The 16,050-nt window shown below is 34.8% G+C and overlaps 1 protein-coding gene across 1 annotated transcript in view; it reads left to right on the top strand.

Annotated features, from left to right (window-relative positions):
* The first annotated feature begins 766 nt into the window (after positions 1–766).
* LOC140445662 (uncharacterized) overlaps positions 767–16,050 on the top strand; it is a 106,256-nt gene continuing 90,972 nt past the window's right edge. The window contains exons 1-8 of the mRNA XM_072537899.1: positions 767–998; positions 1,658–1,803; positions 1,888–1,965; positions 2,405–2,547; positions 2,831–2,985; positions 3,917–4,110; positions 8,142–8,284; positions 8,435–8,561. Of these exons, the coding sequence (XP_072394000.1) occupies positions 929–998; positions 1,658–1,803; positions 1,888–1,965; positions 2,405–2,547; positions 2,831–2,985; positions 3,917–4,110; positions 8,142–8,284; positions 8,435–8,561 (1,056 nt within the window). The 5' untranslated portion in view covers positions 767–928. The remainder of the gene's footprint in view (positions 999–1,657; positions 1,804–1,887; positions 1,966–2,404; positions 2,548–2,830; positions 2,986–3,916; positions 4,111–8,141; positions 8,285–8,434; positions 8,562–16,050) is intronic.

Genomic DNA, 16,050 nt, shown 5'->3' with positions numbered 1-16,050 from the left:
CATAACTATTAAATTATTGTTACGCGTACAATAAAAAATTACGCTACTAATACAATAACACGACGTTACGAGTTACGACTTCACAAACCTCAACTGACTGAAATTTAAATCTTTAAATGAGTCTGTGACTAGGAATCGAATACTTATCCGAGAAACGAAAACTCAAGTATAAAACCTTTTTACAAGGAAATATTATTCAACAAACAAACTACCGAGTTTTTATGTGAGGTGCACTCGGAAGCTTAGATTAACTATGCGTTGTTCCGTTCCTAACTTGACAAATTCCTAGAACCAAGCGGTCAGGATCACAATGGATTTGGATTCATTTATTGCATTATTAGCTTTTATGACATCGTGTACTTTGTAAAGTACCGCTTAGGTATCATTTAAGAATAAATTTTTGAATGTTTTCACACGTTTTCGTGAATACACAAAAATGCTCAATGCAAATTACACGTATCGGAAGAAAAATTGTTTTGTCTCTTACATATTTCTTCTCAAATTTAAGAATAAGTAAAAATTTCTATCTGAATATAAAAATCGGTAGAATTTAAGCCTGTGTCGGTAGATCGGTAGAAATACGTCGAAATCGGTAGATCTACCGATTTATCGGTAGGTTTGGGAACACTGTATTGCACGATGAAATTTATCTCAAGGAAGCCTCAAAAGTGCCTCAAGATCCGAATTCTTGCGAAAAACGTGTTCTGTGGACTAAATGTACTGTGGGTTTAAGCACAGAATACTAAACAATTAGTATTCTGTGGTTTAAGATTTTTTGTTGACTTTGACATTAATTGTTATATGTCATATCATTTCATATTTAAAAGTTTCAAAGTTTCTAAGGTGTTTGTTTATATACAAGTTTTATATCTAAATATGTTTATAAGACAAAAATAATATATTAATTTCCTTCACTTAATGCATTAAAATGGATGACCAGAATGATACTTCAACAGATTTACTCAGGGAAAGAGATAAAAATATCGCTGGAGTAATAATATCCTTTTAAAAAGTCTATTTCAGGACACCAATTCATCATCATCAGTGGCATTACAGCTCGTTATGAGCCAAAGCCTTCTTCAGAACAATCTTCCATTCGCCCCCGTCTCTAGCAACTCTTCTTCATGCTTTAACTCCGATGGATTTTAGATCATCCTCTATGTTATCTTGATACCTAAGTTTTGGTCTTCCTCTGGCTCGTCAGGACACCAATTATTGTTCTTTAATTTTTTATAAGTTTATAAAATATCTGTGGTTAAAATTAATTAAATAAATTATGATAACTGAACAGTTTTCATTACTGCTGATGTACAACTATCTTCGAAAATCTATTTTATTCTTAATGTATAAAAATGTATTAAAGGGCTCAGTGTACTGTTTTTCTCATATTCTTTATATTTCTCTAAAATTTTTCCTGGTAATTTTGTGATCTTAGTTTTACTTACATCATTCTATTTTTCACCCATGGACTTTTATTAGATAAATTTCTACGAATGTGTCTTCTTTAAAGTGGTTAACAGATTGACACTACTTAATTGTCCTCCTCTGTTGTCATTCATTTTTATTTTACAAATAAATTCCCTTTAAATTTTCGACTTTTATTTTTAATTTGTTTTTTTATTATTTTTTACATATTTTCCTTAACAAATTCAATACAGAGAACTAGAAGCTGAAACTGAAAGCTCAAAAATTTTAGAACATATTAAAACATGCCTTAGATACTTATCAAGTTTCCATGTCACTGAAGTGGATGAAAAATTACTCCAATGGATCATGCCAGCATTAAAAAGTACTTTACAAAAGGTAAATATCTAGTAAAGTATACTTAAACGTTATAACAATCTATCATAATAAATTATTTTATAAATCTGTTTAATTTAATTTTAGGCAATTGATGATAATTTTTTGTTATCTGATACATGTGAAGATGACTTTGTTCTAAATATATTAAAGCAAAATTTAGGGGTAAGTATTTTACTCTCTGGAAGTTAGCAAATTCTGAGATATAGTTAATTAAAAGTTTATAATTTAACATAATTAGTATGTCTTATTACTCTTATGATGTCACATTATTTTGAAAGTATCTTTTGACTATAATTTTGATTTGATTTATCACTATCTGTTTGAGAGAGGATCTTGGGTAGATTTCTATGAACTTCTTTCTTGCTTCTCCCATTCCTACTTTTGCATTGAAATTGCTTATTATATATATATATATATATATATATATATACCTTGTGATTTCAGTGCTTTCACTGGGTCATGCTCACTTCACAGAATTAGTGACCACAACCTTATCTAAAGTGTCCCTCCACCATGACAAGGTCTCACAGCTCTCTAAGAGGCTAATTTATTTTATATATCAGAAATATATAATTTATGTACACTATTATTTAATTTTCAGTTACTCTTGGAATTTATTCATATATTAAAAGAAATTTTGGATTTTTTTGCTGCACAAGATAAAATTTGTTTAGTAGATATTAAATATACAGCTATAACATCAATTCAGATAATATCATCAACATATGATCATTGCAGGAACAGGTAATATTCTTATAAATATATGGTATAAAGAAGAATCAGTATTGTTTGTATTCTCTTTTTAGCTTCATTTCTCTTTTTTGTTGCATTATCAGTTAGCCATTCTACTTACTTCAAAAACCGAATTACCTAAAACTGTATTGCCTTTTAAAAGTAAACAATGACATCAGAGGTTTTTGAAGCATATAAAATGGCTAACTGATTATAACGCCACAAAAAACTGAATTCCAGTAAAAATTGACATAAAAATTCTTCTCCATTCATAAATATTTTAATTATATTTTAGTTCTGAAACATATAAAGTGAATTTTAATGAAGACTTGTTAAACATATTTAAAGTAATGCAAGAAGTTCATTCTATGTACCTTCAGATTTTTGATACCAGTGTTGTAGTTTCTGAAGCATTAGAAGATGATATGGAAAAAAAGATTTTGTTACAAGGTAATTTTTGTTGTTGTTTATTTAATAATAAAATGTACATTTAGGTTTTACATGAACGTGATATCTTCTATATGTATCGCAACATTTCTTGATATTTTCCAGTTACCAACCTGCACCTCGATACATTATTTCATTTCCTCCATGACTGTTTCACTCCATACCTGTTCTCTTACTTCTTTATCAATTTTTTGCCTTCATCTTATTCTATTCATACCATACCAGCTGCTTAACTTTGATGTCTTCTGTGATTGTTTCTTTAATTCCCATTGTTTCTTTGACTCTGTTGTTAGTTATTATTTTTAGTTCTTTTTATAATATACTATAGTATCAATTTGATATCTTGATATTTTCCAATTGAGTTTGCACCATATGGAAAACTATTTTGTTCTTAGTTTTATGAAAAAAAGTTATTTTTGATAAAAAGCTCTAAATGATCTCAAACCTAGAATACAATCATCAGATATTAATTTTTTTCACTCATATACGCGGTTTGTTAAGAAATATGAATTATATGTTTATCTTTTTGCTGTGTCAACATTTAATTGTATTTGAATCTTCTTTACGGTCACTTTTTTTCAAGAATTACATTGGCACCGGCACTGGCACTTTCTAAAAAATCAGTGTTGTTATTGTACTCCATATTCTCAACCACATTGTCCCACGGACGCCACATCACTTTTCAAAAGAATTAAATTACAGGAAACTCAAACTGTTTCCCAACTAAAATTTTTATCTTACTAAAACGGCACCCAGTCGGTTGTAAAAAAAAGTGCGATATCGAACGTCATTTAAAGCATTCTACAATATATGTAATTTAATAATAATATATTCCAATTTTTCATTAGTAATCTATGATTATAAAATACTGTGATCAATTTTATGTTTAGTTACTTGTAAAATAAGCATTAAAAATAATATTCTTATTTTATAGTTTTAGATAATTTATGCAAAATTAGCCAGAATTTGTTTTTCCTTAACGTAAAGCTACTAGCAACAAATTGGAAAGGATATATAGGAATTGTTCAGAAATTTCTGGATATATTGAAAGATCAATTGGACTTGACGAAACCCATAGGTTGTCTAGCTTCAATCATTTATGATAATTTATCTTCCTTAAATGACCCTGTAAGTATTGGTAGACACATAAATAAAATTTAATTCAAATACAAAGAGTAAAGAAATGGTCGTTACTCTTGTCTCACGTCAATAATATATTATTGGTTTATCGGTATTGGTTTTACAAAACTTAATATCACTGTACATCTAACTGATCTACAGTTTTGGAGCGGGATCCAAAATCCAAAGACTAAAATTGGTGGCTCCACTTAACCCATTAATGCCCAAAATTAAATTTTTATAAAAACGAAATCAAAACTTCAAAATGAAATAAAGAGAGGTTGTTTTTAATAGCAATGTGCAATATTTAAATTTTTTTTCTTTGTAACTGTCTTTTTTTTGAAATATGATATATAATGCGCTAGGCAATGAAGGACACAATATTTCATAAATTATTATTTATTTTAAAATTTTTACATGTGATATTTGACAAACATTGCTCGGGATGAAATACATCAATATTTGGTAGACTTGCCACATTTGCCGCACCTTCGTTGTTTTTCAATTTTGTCCTTCAAATGACCCACATTATCCAAACGAATTTCGTCAGCAACATGTTTTGAAGATTTTGGACGTACTCCCCGTGACGTTGGTATATCAGGAGCTGTCAGCAGGGCCTTCACAATTCGCCTGTAAAATTCTAATAAAGAAATTGCCTCAATGTTGCGGTAAAGAAGCCACATGTTGACTATTGCGCCATTCAAGCAGAATCTAAATATCGCCCAATACCATCTTTTAAATCAAATTCAAATCCTATATAAACCTCTTTGCTTATCGAATAAGTCTGCACCACCCATTCCCTTGTTATATATTTGCAAAACGTTTGGTTGAGGGACCGCTATAATTTTTCTGTCTCTTCAAGACCATCTGTTACAGTTTCCTATAGTCAATATTTCAAGAGGTGAAATATTAGTTGCCATAGTAACCTCATTATTGTCATTCCAGCGAACAAGAGTGAGCTGATGTTCTTAGCTGTGTAGAGCGTGGGAAGTTCCACGAATTTTTTTTTTATTTCTTTGAGTGGGGCTCTTTGAATTCTGTCTTTTATAATTGTGCCGATACAGTGTATCTTTTGATCTCTCAACCTTTTCAGTAAAGGTAAAGATGTAAAAAAATTATCAATATAGATAACAGATTCTTGTGTTAAAAACCGTGTACACAGCTTTTCGGTTACGGTGCTTCCTAACGAGTTGCCCTGTAAGTTATCTCCACTTCCAGTATAGGGATGAAATTTTGCAAGAAAACCTTTATTGGTCGTAACGCACCAGAATTTATATCCGTAACGGATGGGTTTTCCTCAAATAAACTGCTTCATTGAATGATGTCCATAATAAGGCTCCATGGCTTCGTCCACTGTGAAACTTCACTGGCTGCAGGTAATGATGAAAACGTTCATTTAGATGGTCAGTTAGGGGTTGAACTTTGAATGTTTTATTGGTTTGTTGGTACAACGTGTTATCGTTAAAGTGTGAAAATCTATGAATCTGTTTCGACTCATAGTATTACTAATTAGATGTGAGTGATAGTCCCCTCAACATTCCCAATACATTCTCCTGGAAGGCAATGGGTGGTATCCAGAGAGAATGAAGATGCCAAAGTATTTATGTAAATCATCAACGGACAAAGAGAAAGGGCAAGATTTTTGTGAAGCGTACTTTACCGTTTCTTTACAAAGATAGTCCATGAATTTTTCATCAAAAAATAATTTAAACACATCGATTGGCTTCAAATTTTGATGTTTCCATTTATTTAATATATGGGGTTCCATATTGTTTTTGAAAATATCATTTATGGGTCCTTTTTCCAGTTTTTTTTTCATCCCACTTACGATCGTTATTTTTTCATAGATTTTTCTGTTTTCAGAATCTTGTGAATTTTCTGCAACCTCCTTTTTCTTTTGTTACCTGATTCGTGAGTTTCTCTTTGAGATATTGTACCTTGGCCAATACCTTGAAAAGTGTAATTGAACTGGTCTTCCTCATCACTTCCGGCATCATCTCTGTCAGAATCATTTCCGTCATTTGGATAATGCAACGTGAGTTGAACTTCGTTACACTGGTCAATTTCCTAAACCAAAGTATCGTCATCTTCTAAACTCTCATATATTTTTAACAATTCCTCTGCATCTTTGATTTTATTAGGATCGTATTTTTTCGTCCTTTTTCTAAAACAGAAACAATATTGATTAGTTACTACGATTGTCCAGCGTATTATTATATCATACGCAATAATCAAGGACCTTCAAAATACTCACCAGTATAAAATTTAATACTATTTATATCACCGTTTGATATTTAGAAGCCGTACTAGTTGAACACTACAAAAGATTTTTCAAAATAAGTCGAAAAAGTCCTACAAACTCTCCTAAAATGCAACCGGTGAACTATAATATAACCTAAGAAAACATAGCACCAAACTAATCACCCTTTACCGCCAAGCGGCTATAAATTTCTAATGTTATGATAAACAGTTACCTTCTAACATCTACTCTGTAACCTATATTGGGAAAACAACTAATGTTTACTTTTTTTTCTGACTAGTAGATGGCGAAATATGTAACAGTGTAAGTTCTTCTTCTTCTTCTTCAGCCTTAAGTAATCCAACTTTGGACATAGGCCTCCCCCAAATCAATCCAGTGTCTTCTATTTTGCGCCACTTGCTTCCAGTTGTGTCCTCCGATCTTCTTAATATCATCAGCCCATTTCATTTGTGGTCTTCCTCTGCTTCTCTTTCCTAACCATGGCCTCCACTGTTGTATTTCGTGGTTCCATCTCTTATCCTTCAGTCGGGCATTGTGTCCTGCGAAGCTCCATTTTAATTTGGTAGCATGTTCTCCTGCGTCTTTTACTTTCGTTTTGCTTCTAATCCATTTGTTTGTTTTTTTGTCTATAAGTCTCACCCCGAGCATTGATCTTTCCATCGCTCTTTGTGCTTTTACTATTTTATCCATATTGGACTTGGTGAGTGTCCACGTCTGTGAACCATACGTGAGTATAGGGAGGATACATTGATCGTAAATTCTGGTTTTCAAATACTGTTCTATTTTAGAGCTTTTCAAGATCCAACTCAGTTTTCCAAATCCTGCCCACGCTAACCTTATTCTTCTGGTAATTTCGGCAGTTTGATTTTCTTTGTTAATTTTCATTATCTGTCCCAGGTATTCGCATACTGTTTCTAAATTTATGTCGTTCAATGTTATTTCTGGAATGTTCGGTGTATTTGTCATTATTTTTGTTTTTTCCAAGTTCATCTTAAGACCTACTTTTTCCGAAGTTTGAAATAGTTGCGTCATCATGGTCTGTAGTCCTTCGAAACTTGTAGCGAATATTACAATGTCATCAGCATATCTTAAATGACTCAGTTTTCTTCCATTAACCTTTACTCCCTTATCTGCCCAGTTAATGCCTTTGAGCACGTCTTCAAGTCCAAGTGTTAATAGGTTTGGTGAGATAACATCTCCCTGGCGAACTCCTCTGTTGATTGGTATAGCTTTGGTTTTCGCATCAATTTGTATTTTCATTGTAGCTTTCTTGTAAATATTGTGTATGAGCATTCTGTATCGGGAGTCTATCCTGCAGTTGTTCATAGCTCTCTCTATTGCCCAAAGTTCTATGGAGTCGAATGCCTTTTCATAATCAACGAAGCCAATATATAAGTTTAAGTGATATTCATTGGCTTTCTCTATTAGAGTTCTGACTGTAAGAAGATGATCCGCTGTACTGTAACCTTTTCGGAATCCTGCCTGCTCTACCGGTTGATAGCTATCGAGCTTCGACGGTTAACGTCGAAGCTCGATAGCTAACAGTGTAAGTACAACAGTAAAATTGCTTCTATTGAACAACAATTTTCCAATAAATGAATAAATAACACACATTTTTTAAAATATACCTCTACAATAAATAAAATGAACTTTAATATAAATATAACATTACTTACAGTTTGACAAACAATCATATCAATAGCTTTTCCTATTTCTGTTTTTTTTTCACAAATTTTCTGCACAATTCCAAAACGAGTTCCTTTACGCTGTTTTTTTTTAGGAAACAGTAGACCCTTCGACACCGCAAATCATAAAGTTAACTGGATTTTTGATCAAAGTGATTTTGAAATTATTAGATATATTTTGGGATTGTAAAGAAAAAAATGTCGACATGATCATGGAATTCTGCTGCTCTATATACAGGTAATAAGGATTTTTTTACGCTGAAAGTGGGAAAGTTCCCGGCGGAAAGTACCACAAGATGGTAAGCCCCTATTGGCTTCCCCCAAATATTCCAGTTGAAAAATAGCACCCAGGAGTTTATGGAGTATTATATCATTTTAAAATTTTTAGTTTTACTTCGCATAGATTTTCAATGTTGGAGTATCCCCTTGAAATTATCCAATTAATAGATGATACCATATTTGCTCACATGAAACCATTCGTTTGGAAATTTATGCAGGACGAACAATTTTTGCAGGTAACAGTAATCGTTCTTTAAAGTTATTTACGTAATATAATTTTATAAGCATACGATGTATTCCTCAATCATGTCTTTTCTAAACTGAAGAAAAGTCTTAAAAATCATACATTTTTTTTTAAAGATGAGATGACACAAGCTGTTGAGGTATGATTTGCACAGCAAGATAAGACAAACGTTTTGAAAGATCTAGAGGTCTTGAAGTTCAAGCAAGTTCAAAGAGGGACCAATTGATCTAACTAGTAGGCTAGTAGGCTATACACTTTTGAATCCATCCTAATATCTTGTATATTGTATATGACATATCGTTTATTTTCCATTCGGCATTATTTTTCTCTCTGTAGAATGTTTTAATGATTTATTTTAAAAGAATTTCAAATGAGCTTCCATGGCTATACCGCTTGTTTTTGGTAAATTTTGGAATGTCATAACGTCCTTGTTTAGCAAAGCAGACAGACTGATCATACTTAGTGATTTTAATATAAATTTTAAAATTGAATCTGACCCCTCTTGTGATAATAAAAATCTATTAACATCTTTTGGTCTAAAAGTAACTATAAATGATTATACTAGAATCACGTCCCAGTCCAGCAGTTTCATCGACAACATTATGACAAATTTTTCTGAAAATATCTACATAATGGACGTATTTACATAAGCGTTTACATAAGCTTAAAAGTGCGCTAGCTAGTACAAAGATGGACTTTTTCTATGATATTAATAATGATCCTGATTTTTTGACAGTCTTCATCATCATCATCATTGGTGCTACAGCCCTATAAAAGAGCCTCGACCTTCCCAAGTCTATTACGCCAGTCAGTTCTATCCATTGCCAACTGTTGCCAGTTTGCTGCGCCTATTTGTCTACCATCCTCAGCTACACCATCCTTCCATCTGAGTTTTGGTCTACCCCTACTTCTACTTCCCACAGGTTGTGACATAAGGATTCTTCTAGGAGGGTTGTTCTGCTGTGATCTTGCCAGATGTCCTGCCCATCTTAGTCTTCCTATTTTTATAAAGGATACTACGTCTTTACCACCAAATATATGTTTATATCTGTGATATATCTCGTAGTTGTACCTCCTTCTCCAAACACCATTTTCACAGATGCCACCAAATATTCTTCTCAGGATCCTTCGTTCAAATATAAGCAGGAGATTTTCATCTGCCTTGGAAATGGTCCATGTCTCCGACCCATATGTCAACACTGGTTGTAGAAGGGTTTTGTATATGGTTATTTTTGTTTTTTGGCTTAAGTTTCTGCTTCTCATATGTCTACTCAGTCCAAAATAGCATTTGTTTGCTAGGATTATTCTTCGCTTGATTTCTTCCGTCATGACGTTCTCCTTGGTGATCAGGGAGCCTAAGTATGTGAATTTGTCCACCACTTCAAAGGTAGAATTATCAACCGTGAATTTGTGGCCGATGTTTCTGGCTCTATTGTTGGGTGTTGATGCCATTATCTTAGTTTTATCTTGATTTACTTGCAGGCCCATATTTTTTGAGGCGTTTGATAAGGCGGTATACATTTCTTCTAGCTTGCGTGTTGTGCGGGCAACTAGATCAACATCATCTGCATATGCCAAAATTTGGGATGATTTATTAAAAATGTTTCTTCTGCTGTCTATTTGGGCATCCCTGGCCGCCTTTTATAAAGCTATGATGAAAAGGAGACACGCCAGTGCATCTCCCTGTCGCAGCTTAACATGCGTTTCAAATGCCTGTGATTGTTCGCCCTGTATTTCGACTTTGCAAACAACTTTGACAGTCTTACCGAAACTTTTAGCAACTTAATATTAAAGCATTTTCCACTAAAAAACTACGACACACTGCTGAAAAAACACCCGTGCAATGGTTTAATAATGAATTAAGGTCTTACAGATCTAATATTTCTCTTATTAAACACATTGCAGATGTGACTAAGGATCCCGATTTGTTCAAAGTATATAAACAACAAAAATTTGAATATAATCGGCAATTACAAATTGATAAAAATTCAGCTTACTCTAATTTTATTACCAATTCCAATAATAAACCTAGAGCCTTCTGGAAAATAGTAAATTGAGAAAGAAACAACACAAGATTCAGTTCGGTTCAACAACACAACCTGATCTACCTCCAGACGAAATAAATCAATTTTTTACTACAATTGCAGAGAATATAATTACATCTCTATATATAAATATATAATAACGGATTTATTACGGCTTTCGCCGCTTCTCCATCCCCAATTTCCATCTTTTTCTGTCATATGCAGTTGCCTCTTCTAAATCTCTCGCCGCCATTGCTTCATCAATATCGTTGCGCCAACTTCTCCGTGGTCGTCCTCTCTTTCTTCTTTCAGGAGGGATCCATTCCAGTACTCTTCTAGACCATCTGTACTCTGGCATTCTTTTAACATGTCCGAATCAGATTAATTGTTTTCTTTCTATGTCAACATTGATATTTCGCTCCATTTTCATTTCGTTTCTTATTTGTTCGTTTCTAACTCTCTCCAGTTTCGATCTACCGCAGCTTCGTCTCAGATAATCCATTTCTGTCGTCATAAGTTTGTTTCTATTAGCTTTGGTGACGTCCCATACTTCCGAACCGTAAAGTGTAATACTTTGGACTATACTACCGTAAATGTGTTTTTTGGTTTCTCGTCGAATTGTTTTTTCCAGAGAAGAGAGTTTAAGGCACGGGTCGCTGCTCTGCCCTTGTTTATTCTTTCCCTGATTTCATCTGCGCTATTTCCTTTCTTGTTGAAAATGACCCCCAAATATTTGCAGGATTGCACGCTTTTGATTTTGTCGTCTTTCAAGACTAAGTCACATATTTCATCTGTTACCACTGAGAGATATTCACATTTTGTCATATTCATGTTTAGACCTGCCACCTCATATTCTTCTTGCAGTTTTCTTACCATATAGCTAAGATCGTAGCTGTCTTCGGCAATTACTACCTGGTCATCCGCAAAGAAAAGTGTATATAGCTTGTTTTCTTTAACCGTTATTCCCATGTTTCTACATTTTTTTACCCATTTCACTAAGGATCTGTCCAAATAGATTTTAAATAAGGTGGTTTTCGTCTACTGTAATTTCCGTCCGGTAACCGAGGCTCATTGGGTATTTTAACACTGTAGAATTTTCACAAGTGTAAGGTCGCTGGCCTTACGACTTAACCCCCATCCTTGGAGGACCGAATTTTCTGTTGGGGTTCATTCCCCTAGCCGATATGTTCCAGTTTTTAGGCGCCAGAAACTCGCCTTTTACCCTCTCTCGTCTGCTATATAACGCACTCCCATTGTACGCCATGCACCCAGTGGTTACGCGACGTGGTATGTCTTCGTGGACGTGAGAGTAGGATTTGCTGACAGAGCTGGGCATTTCTTAGCGTTCTGTTAGGACAAAAGCATCGGCAGCTTCATGTCGCCCCCAACACCCCTTACCAGCCTTTAACCACCTAAATTACATCTCTTCCCACTATTAATGTCGATGTCATCTTCAATTATAGAAATTATCCTTCTCCGAGCAAGTCCTTTTTTTTTCGTCCCGTTTTGGAAGAAGAGGTCTCTCAATTAATAAAGTCTCTTAATAATTCTAGTTGTAGGGACGTTCACGAAATTAATAGCAAAATTTTAAAAGAAACTTACCAAATAGTTTTAACACTATCTACACTATTTAACTCTATCTCTGGAGTATTTCCAGAAGTACTAAAATACTCAAAAGTACTACCTATCTACAAAAAAGGTGATTCTTCAAAAACTGACAATTACTGACCCATAAGCGCATTGTTTCTTCTTCTAAATGTGCCTATCTTCTAGGGATGTTGGTGACCACATTAACCCATCTTATTCTATTCACAGCAGCTCGAAATAGATCAGTTGACGTTAGACCAGTCCATTTCCTAAGATTGGCCAGCCAGGATATACGTCTACGTCCAGGGCCTCTCTTACCCTCAATCTTGTCCTTTAGAATCAACTTTAGAAGTCGGTATTTATCATTACGCATGATGTGGCCGAAGTAAGCCAATTTTTTGTTTATTATGGTGTTAATAATTTCTTTGTTTTTTCTTAGCCTCTGGAGAATAGTTATGTTACTTGTGTGGTGCATATATAAGACCCTCAACATACGTCGGTAGCACCACATTTCAAATGCCTCCAAACGTTTTGTGGCATCTTCTGTAAGGCTCCAGCTTTCTACTCCATAGAGGACACTAAAGACGTAACATCTGAGAATTCTTATGCGTATACTGATACTTAAAGATAAGTTGCAGAGAAACTTCCTAAGGCTGTTGAAATAGCTTATGGCTTTTTCAATACGAGTTTTTATTTCGTAGCTGTGATCCCAAGTATCCTTAATATTGCAGCCCAAATAGCATATTTTTTCCACTCTTTCTAACGGTGTATCGTTAATTGTAATTTGGGCGTTTATGCCGATGTTATTACTAATGATCATTATTTTTGTCTTCTTGCAATTTAGTTTTAGGCCGTATTTGTTACATGCTTCTACAACGTTATCTATCATGCTTTGGAGCCCCTGCGCACTATCTGCCAGCAACACTGTATCGTCTGCATATCTAATGTTTATAAGTTGGTCATTTACACCAATCCCATCTTCTGATTCGTCCAAGGCCTCTCTAAAGATGTTTTCAGAGTATATGTTAAATAATGCCGGTGACAATATGCAACCCTGTCTAACTCCTTTTTCGACTGTGAAGATCTCGGACAGTTCATTTTCTAATCGTACCGTTGCTTTTTGTTGGAGATATAAGTTTGAGATCAGTCTTATATCCTTACCATCGAGTCCTGATGTTTTTAAAATATTGATTAGTTTTCCATGTGGGATTAGTTACCCATGCCTTCACATCGCAGTTGACATCCCTGGCTCGCTGTATTAGAACTTCAAACTAAAAAGTGCTTCCCTCGTTCCGAGTCCTACTCTGAATCCAAATTGAACTTCACTCAGGTGTTGTTCTAACTTGGTATATATGCGCGCGTGAATGATAGTAAGGAGTACTTTAAGTACATGGCTCATCAAACTAACTAATCTATGTTCTTCACATTTTCTAGCGTTGGCTTTTTTAGGAAGTGGAATGAGTATTGATAGTAGCCAGTCTTTTGTTGTTGAATAGCTTCGTAAGGGCTGTGATTTGATGTGCCTCTAATAGCTTTAAAATTTCACCATGCACCTCATCAGGTCATGGTGATTTCCAATCTTTAATCCGCTTAATGGCCATAGTTACTTCTTCGTTTGTTATTTCTGGGCCGTAGGGATTGTTTATTTTAGTCGAATAATTCTTGCATATATTCTTTTCATCTTCGTAATTTATCTTCGATGGTAGTCAAAATTTGGCCTTCAATGACTACAACTATGCCTGAATTGCGTTGTTTTCTGGTATTCTGTACCTTTTTTTTTGTGCATGTGGAAATCGTCGTGTTTTCGTTGTAGTGTTTCAACTTCCATACATTTCTCCGTCAGCCATGCTTCTTTTGCTTCTTTTATCTCCTTTAGTATAGTCTTATGCAACTTTTTGTATTCGTTGTCATTTCTAACTTTAACTTAATTTTCTTCGCTCTTTCATCATCTGCAATATTTTATCTGTCATGCATTCTTGCTTCTTTTCTCTTTTTGATTTTAGATATTCATGCGAAATTGTGGCAATAGATGTCTTCATTTCGTTCCACTGGCCTTCTATGCCTCTACTAGTGTCTTCAACTATTTTCGCAAAATTCTTATTAATTTCTGTTTTTACTTTTTTTTTTGGGTGTCATTTTCTTTTAGTAGTCTTATATCTATCTTGGGACTCATGTTCTTACGAATTATTATGAGTCGTATGTTAATATTTGCAACCAATAGACTATGATCTGAGAAGACATCTGCACCTGGATATGTTTTTGTTGAGGTGATAGAATTTGTAAACCTTTCCTTTATGTTGATAAAATCAATTTGGTTTCTTATGATTTTCCCTGGGGTATCACCGGGTGCTTTTAATGTATAAAGTCTTCTTGGATGTAATTTAAAAAGTGTATTCGTTACAACCATATCCGTCTCTTGGCAGAATTGGATTAGTCTTTCTCCTCTTTCGTTTCTTATGCCAAGACCATATGACCCCACGACATTCTCGACTGTACCTTGTCCTATTTTGGCATTGAAATCGCCCATAATAATAGTAAGTTCATGTTTTTTGGTCAGTTTTAGAGAGTCTTCTAGAGTCTGATAGACATTTTCTATTTCTTCTTCAGTGGATTCTGATGTCGATGCGTAGACCTGAATGATGTTTATATTAGAGGGAGTTGAGTTAATTTTCAATAGCACAACTCTGTCTGATATTGGCTTAAATCCTATTACTGCTTTAGCTATTTCCCTTTTTATTATTATCGCTACGCCATTTCTGTTTCTTGTTGTGTCGTCTCCAGAATAATAGATATGGTGTTCATCTATAATTCTTATTCCAGAATTTGGCCATCGAACTTCACTGCATCCTAAAATATCTATGTTCAGGCGAGTCATTTCTTGAATAGTATTTGCTGCTTTCCCTGCTTGGTACATGCTTCGAATGTTCCACGTACCGATCCTTTTAACTTTTGGGACATTATTGGCTGACCGGGGGGATTCTTAACACCCTCTCCCCACTTCTTAAGGGGTGCCCGGGACTGAGGGCCGTTTCTTTTGAATTTTCGGCCATTGTGGTGTCCTGGGGATATCCTTACGGATCTTTAATGTGGTAGTCATCCCGTGGTTTTCCACATCTCAATGCCGTTGGCTAATTTAGCTCTTCCGCCTTTGGAGTCAATTTCTCAGCTCCAGGGCAATGAAGTGCCCTACCACATGTCAGTTCTTTCACCCGTAGCTGTTGACCAACAAATGGGGGATTACTTTTACCGGTAATCGTTCGGTTACTTCGCAGTATCACAACTGGTTAAATCATAATTACCGCCTGTGATTATTCAGTATCAGACCGGTAAATAGATTTATCTCTACCGCTCCGATCCTGTAATGACAGCTGCTGCCCTATCCCATGCTCTCAATTGATCCGCGGGTGTTTATTTGGCAAAGCCTTATTCACACCTGTCCCACATATCTGTAGGGCGTTCCCTATCAGCCATTGGGACGCGCCGTGTTGAGGTTGAGAACTACCTCCCTCCAAGTGTGTTTTCCAAGAAGTACTGAAGAGTCCCTACTCAATTCAGAACCCCTCCTTCTTGGAAACTACACCGGCACATTGTTTCTACTTTTGGGAAAGTGATTGAAAAGGTTATCAAACAACAATTTTATTGACAAAATGCGTTAGGCTTTCACGGCCATCGTCTAACTTGTTAACCTGTTTGTTTGAGCTGTTAGGCCCGAACAATTTTATTCCTATATTGAGACAAATAATTACTTAACTCTCACAACTTTTGAGCAACTCACAATATGGATTCAGAAGTGCTCGTTCTACTACGAACGCGGTATTTAATGTTGTGAGCGAGGTTATTGAGGAGCTTGAACGCGGCAATCGCATGCGA

Source organism: Diabrotica undecimpunctata, chromosome 7 (genome assembly GCF_040954645.1).
Source record: "Diabrotica undecimpunctata isolate CICGRU chromosome 7, icDiaUnde3, whole genome shotgun sequence".
Taxonomy (NCBI): domain Eukaryota; kingdom Metazoa; phylum Arthropoda; class Insecta; order Coleoptera; family Chrysomelidae; genus Diabrotica; species Diabrotica undecimpunctata.
The sequence above is the reverse complement of the archived record's forward strand: the minus strand, read 5'-3'. Positions and strand labels throughout refer to the sequence as shown.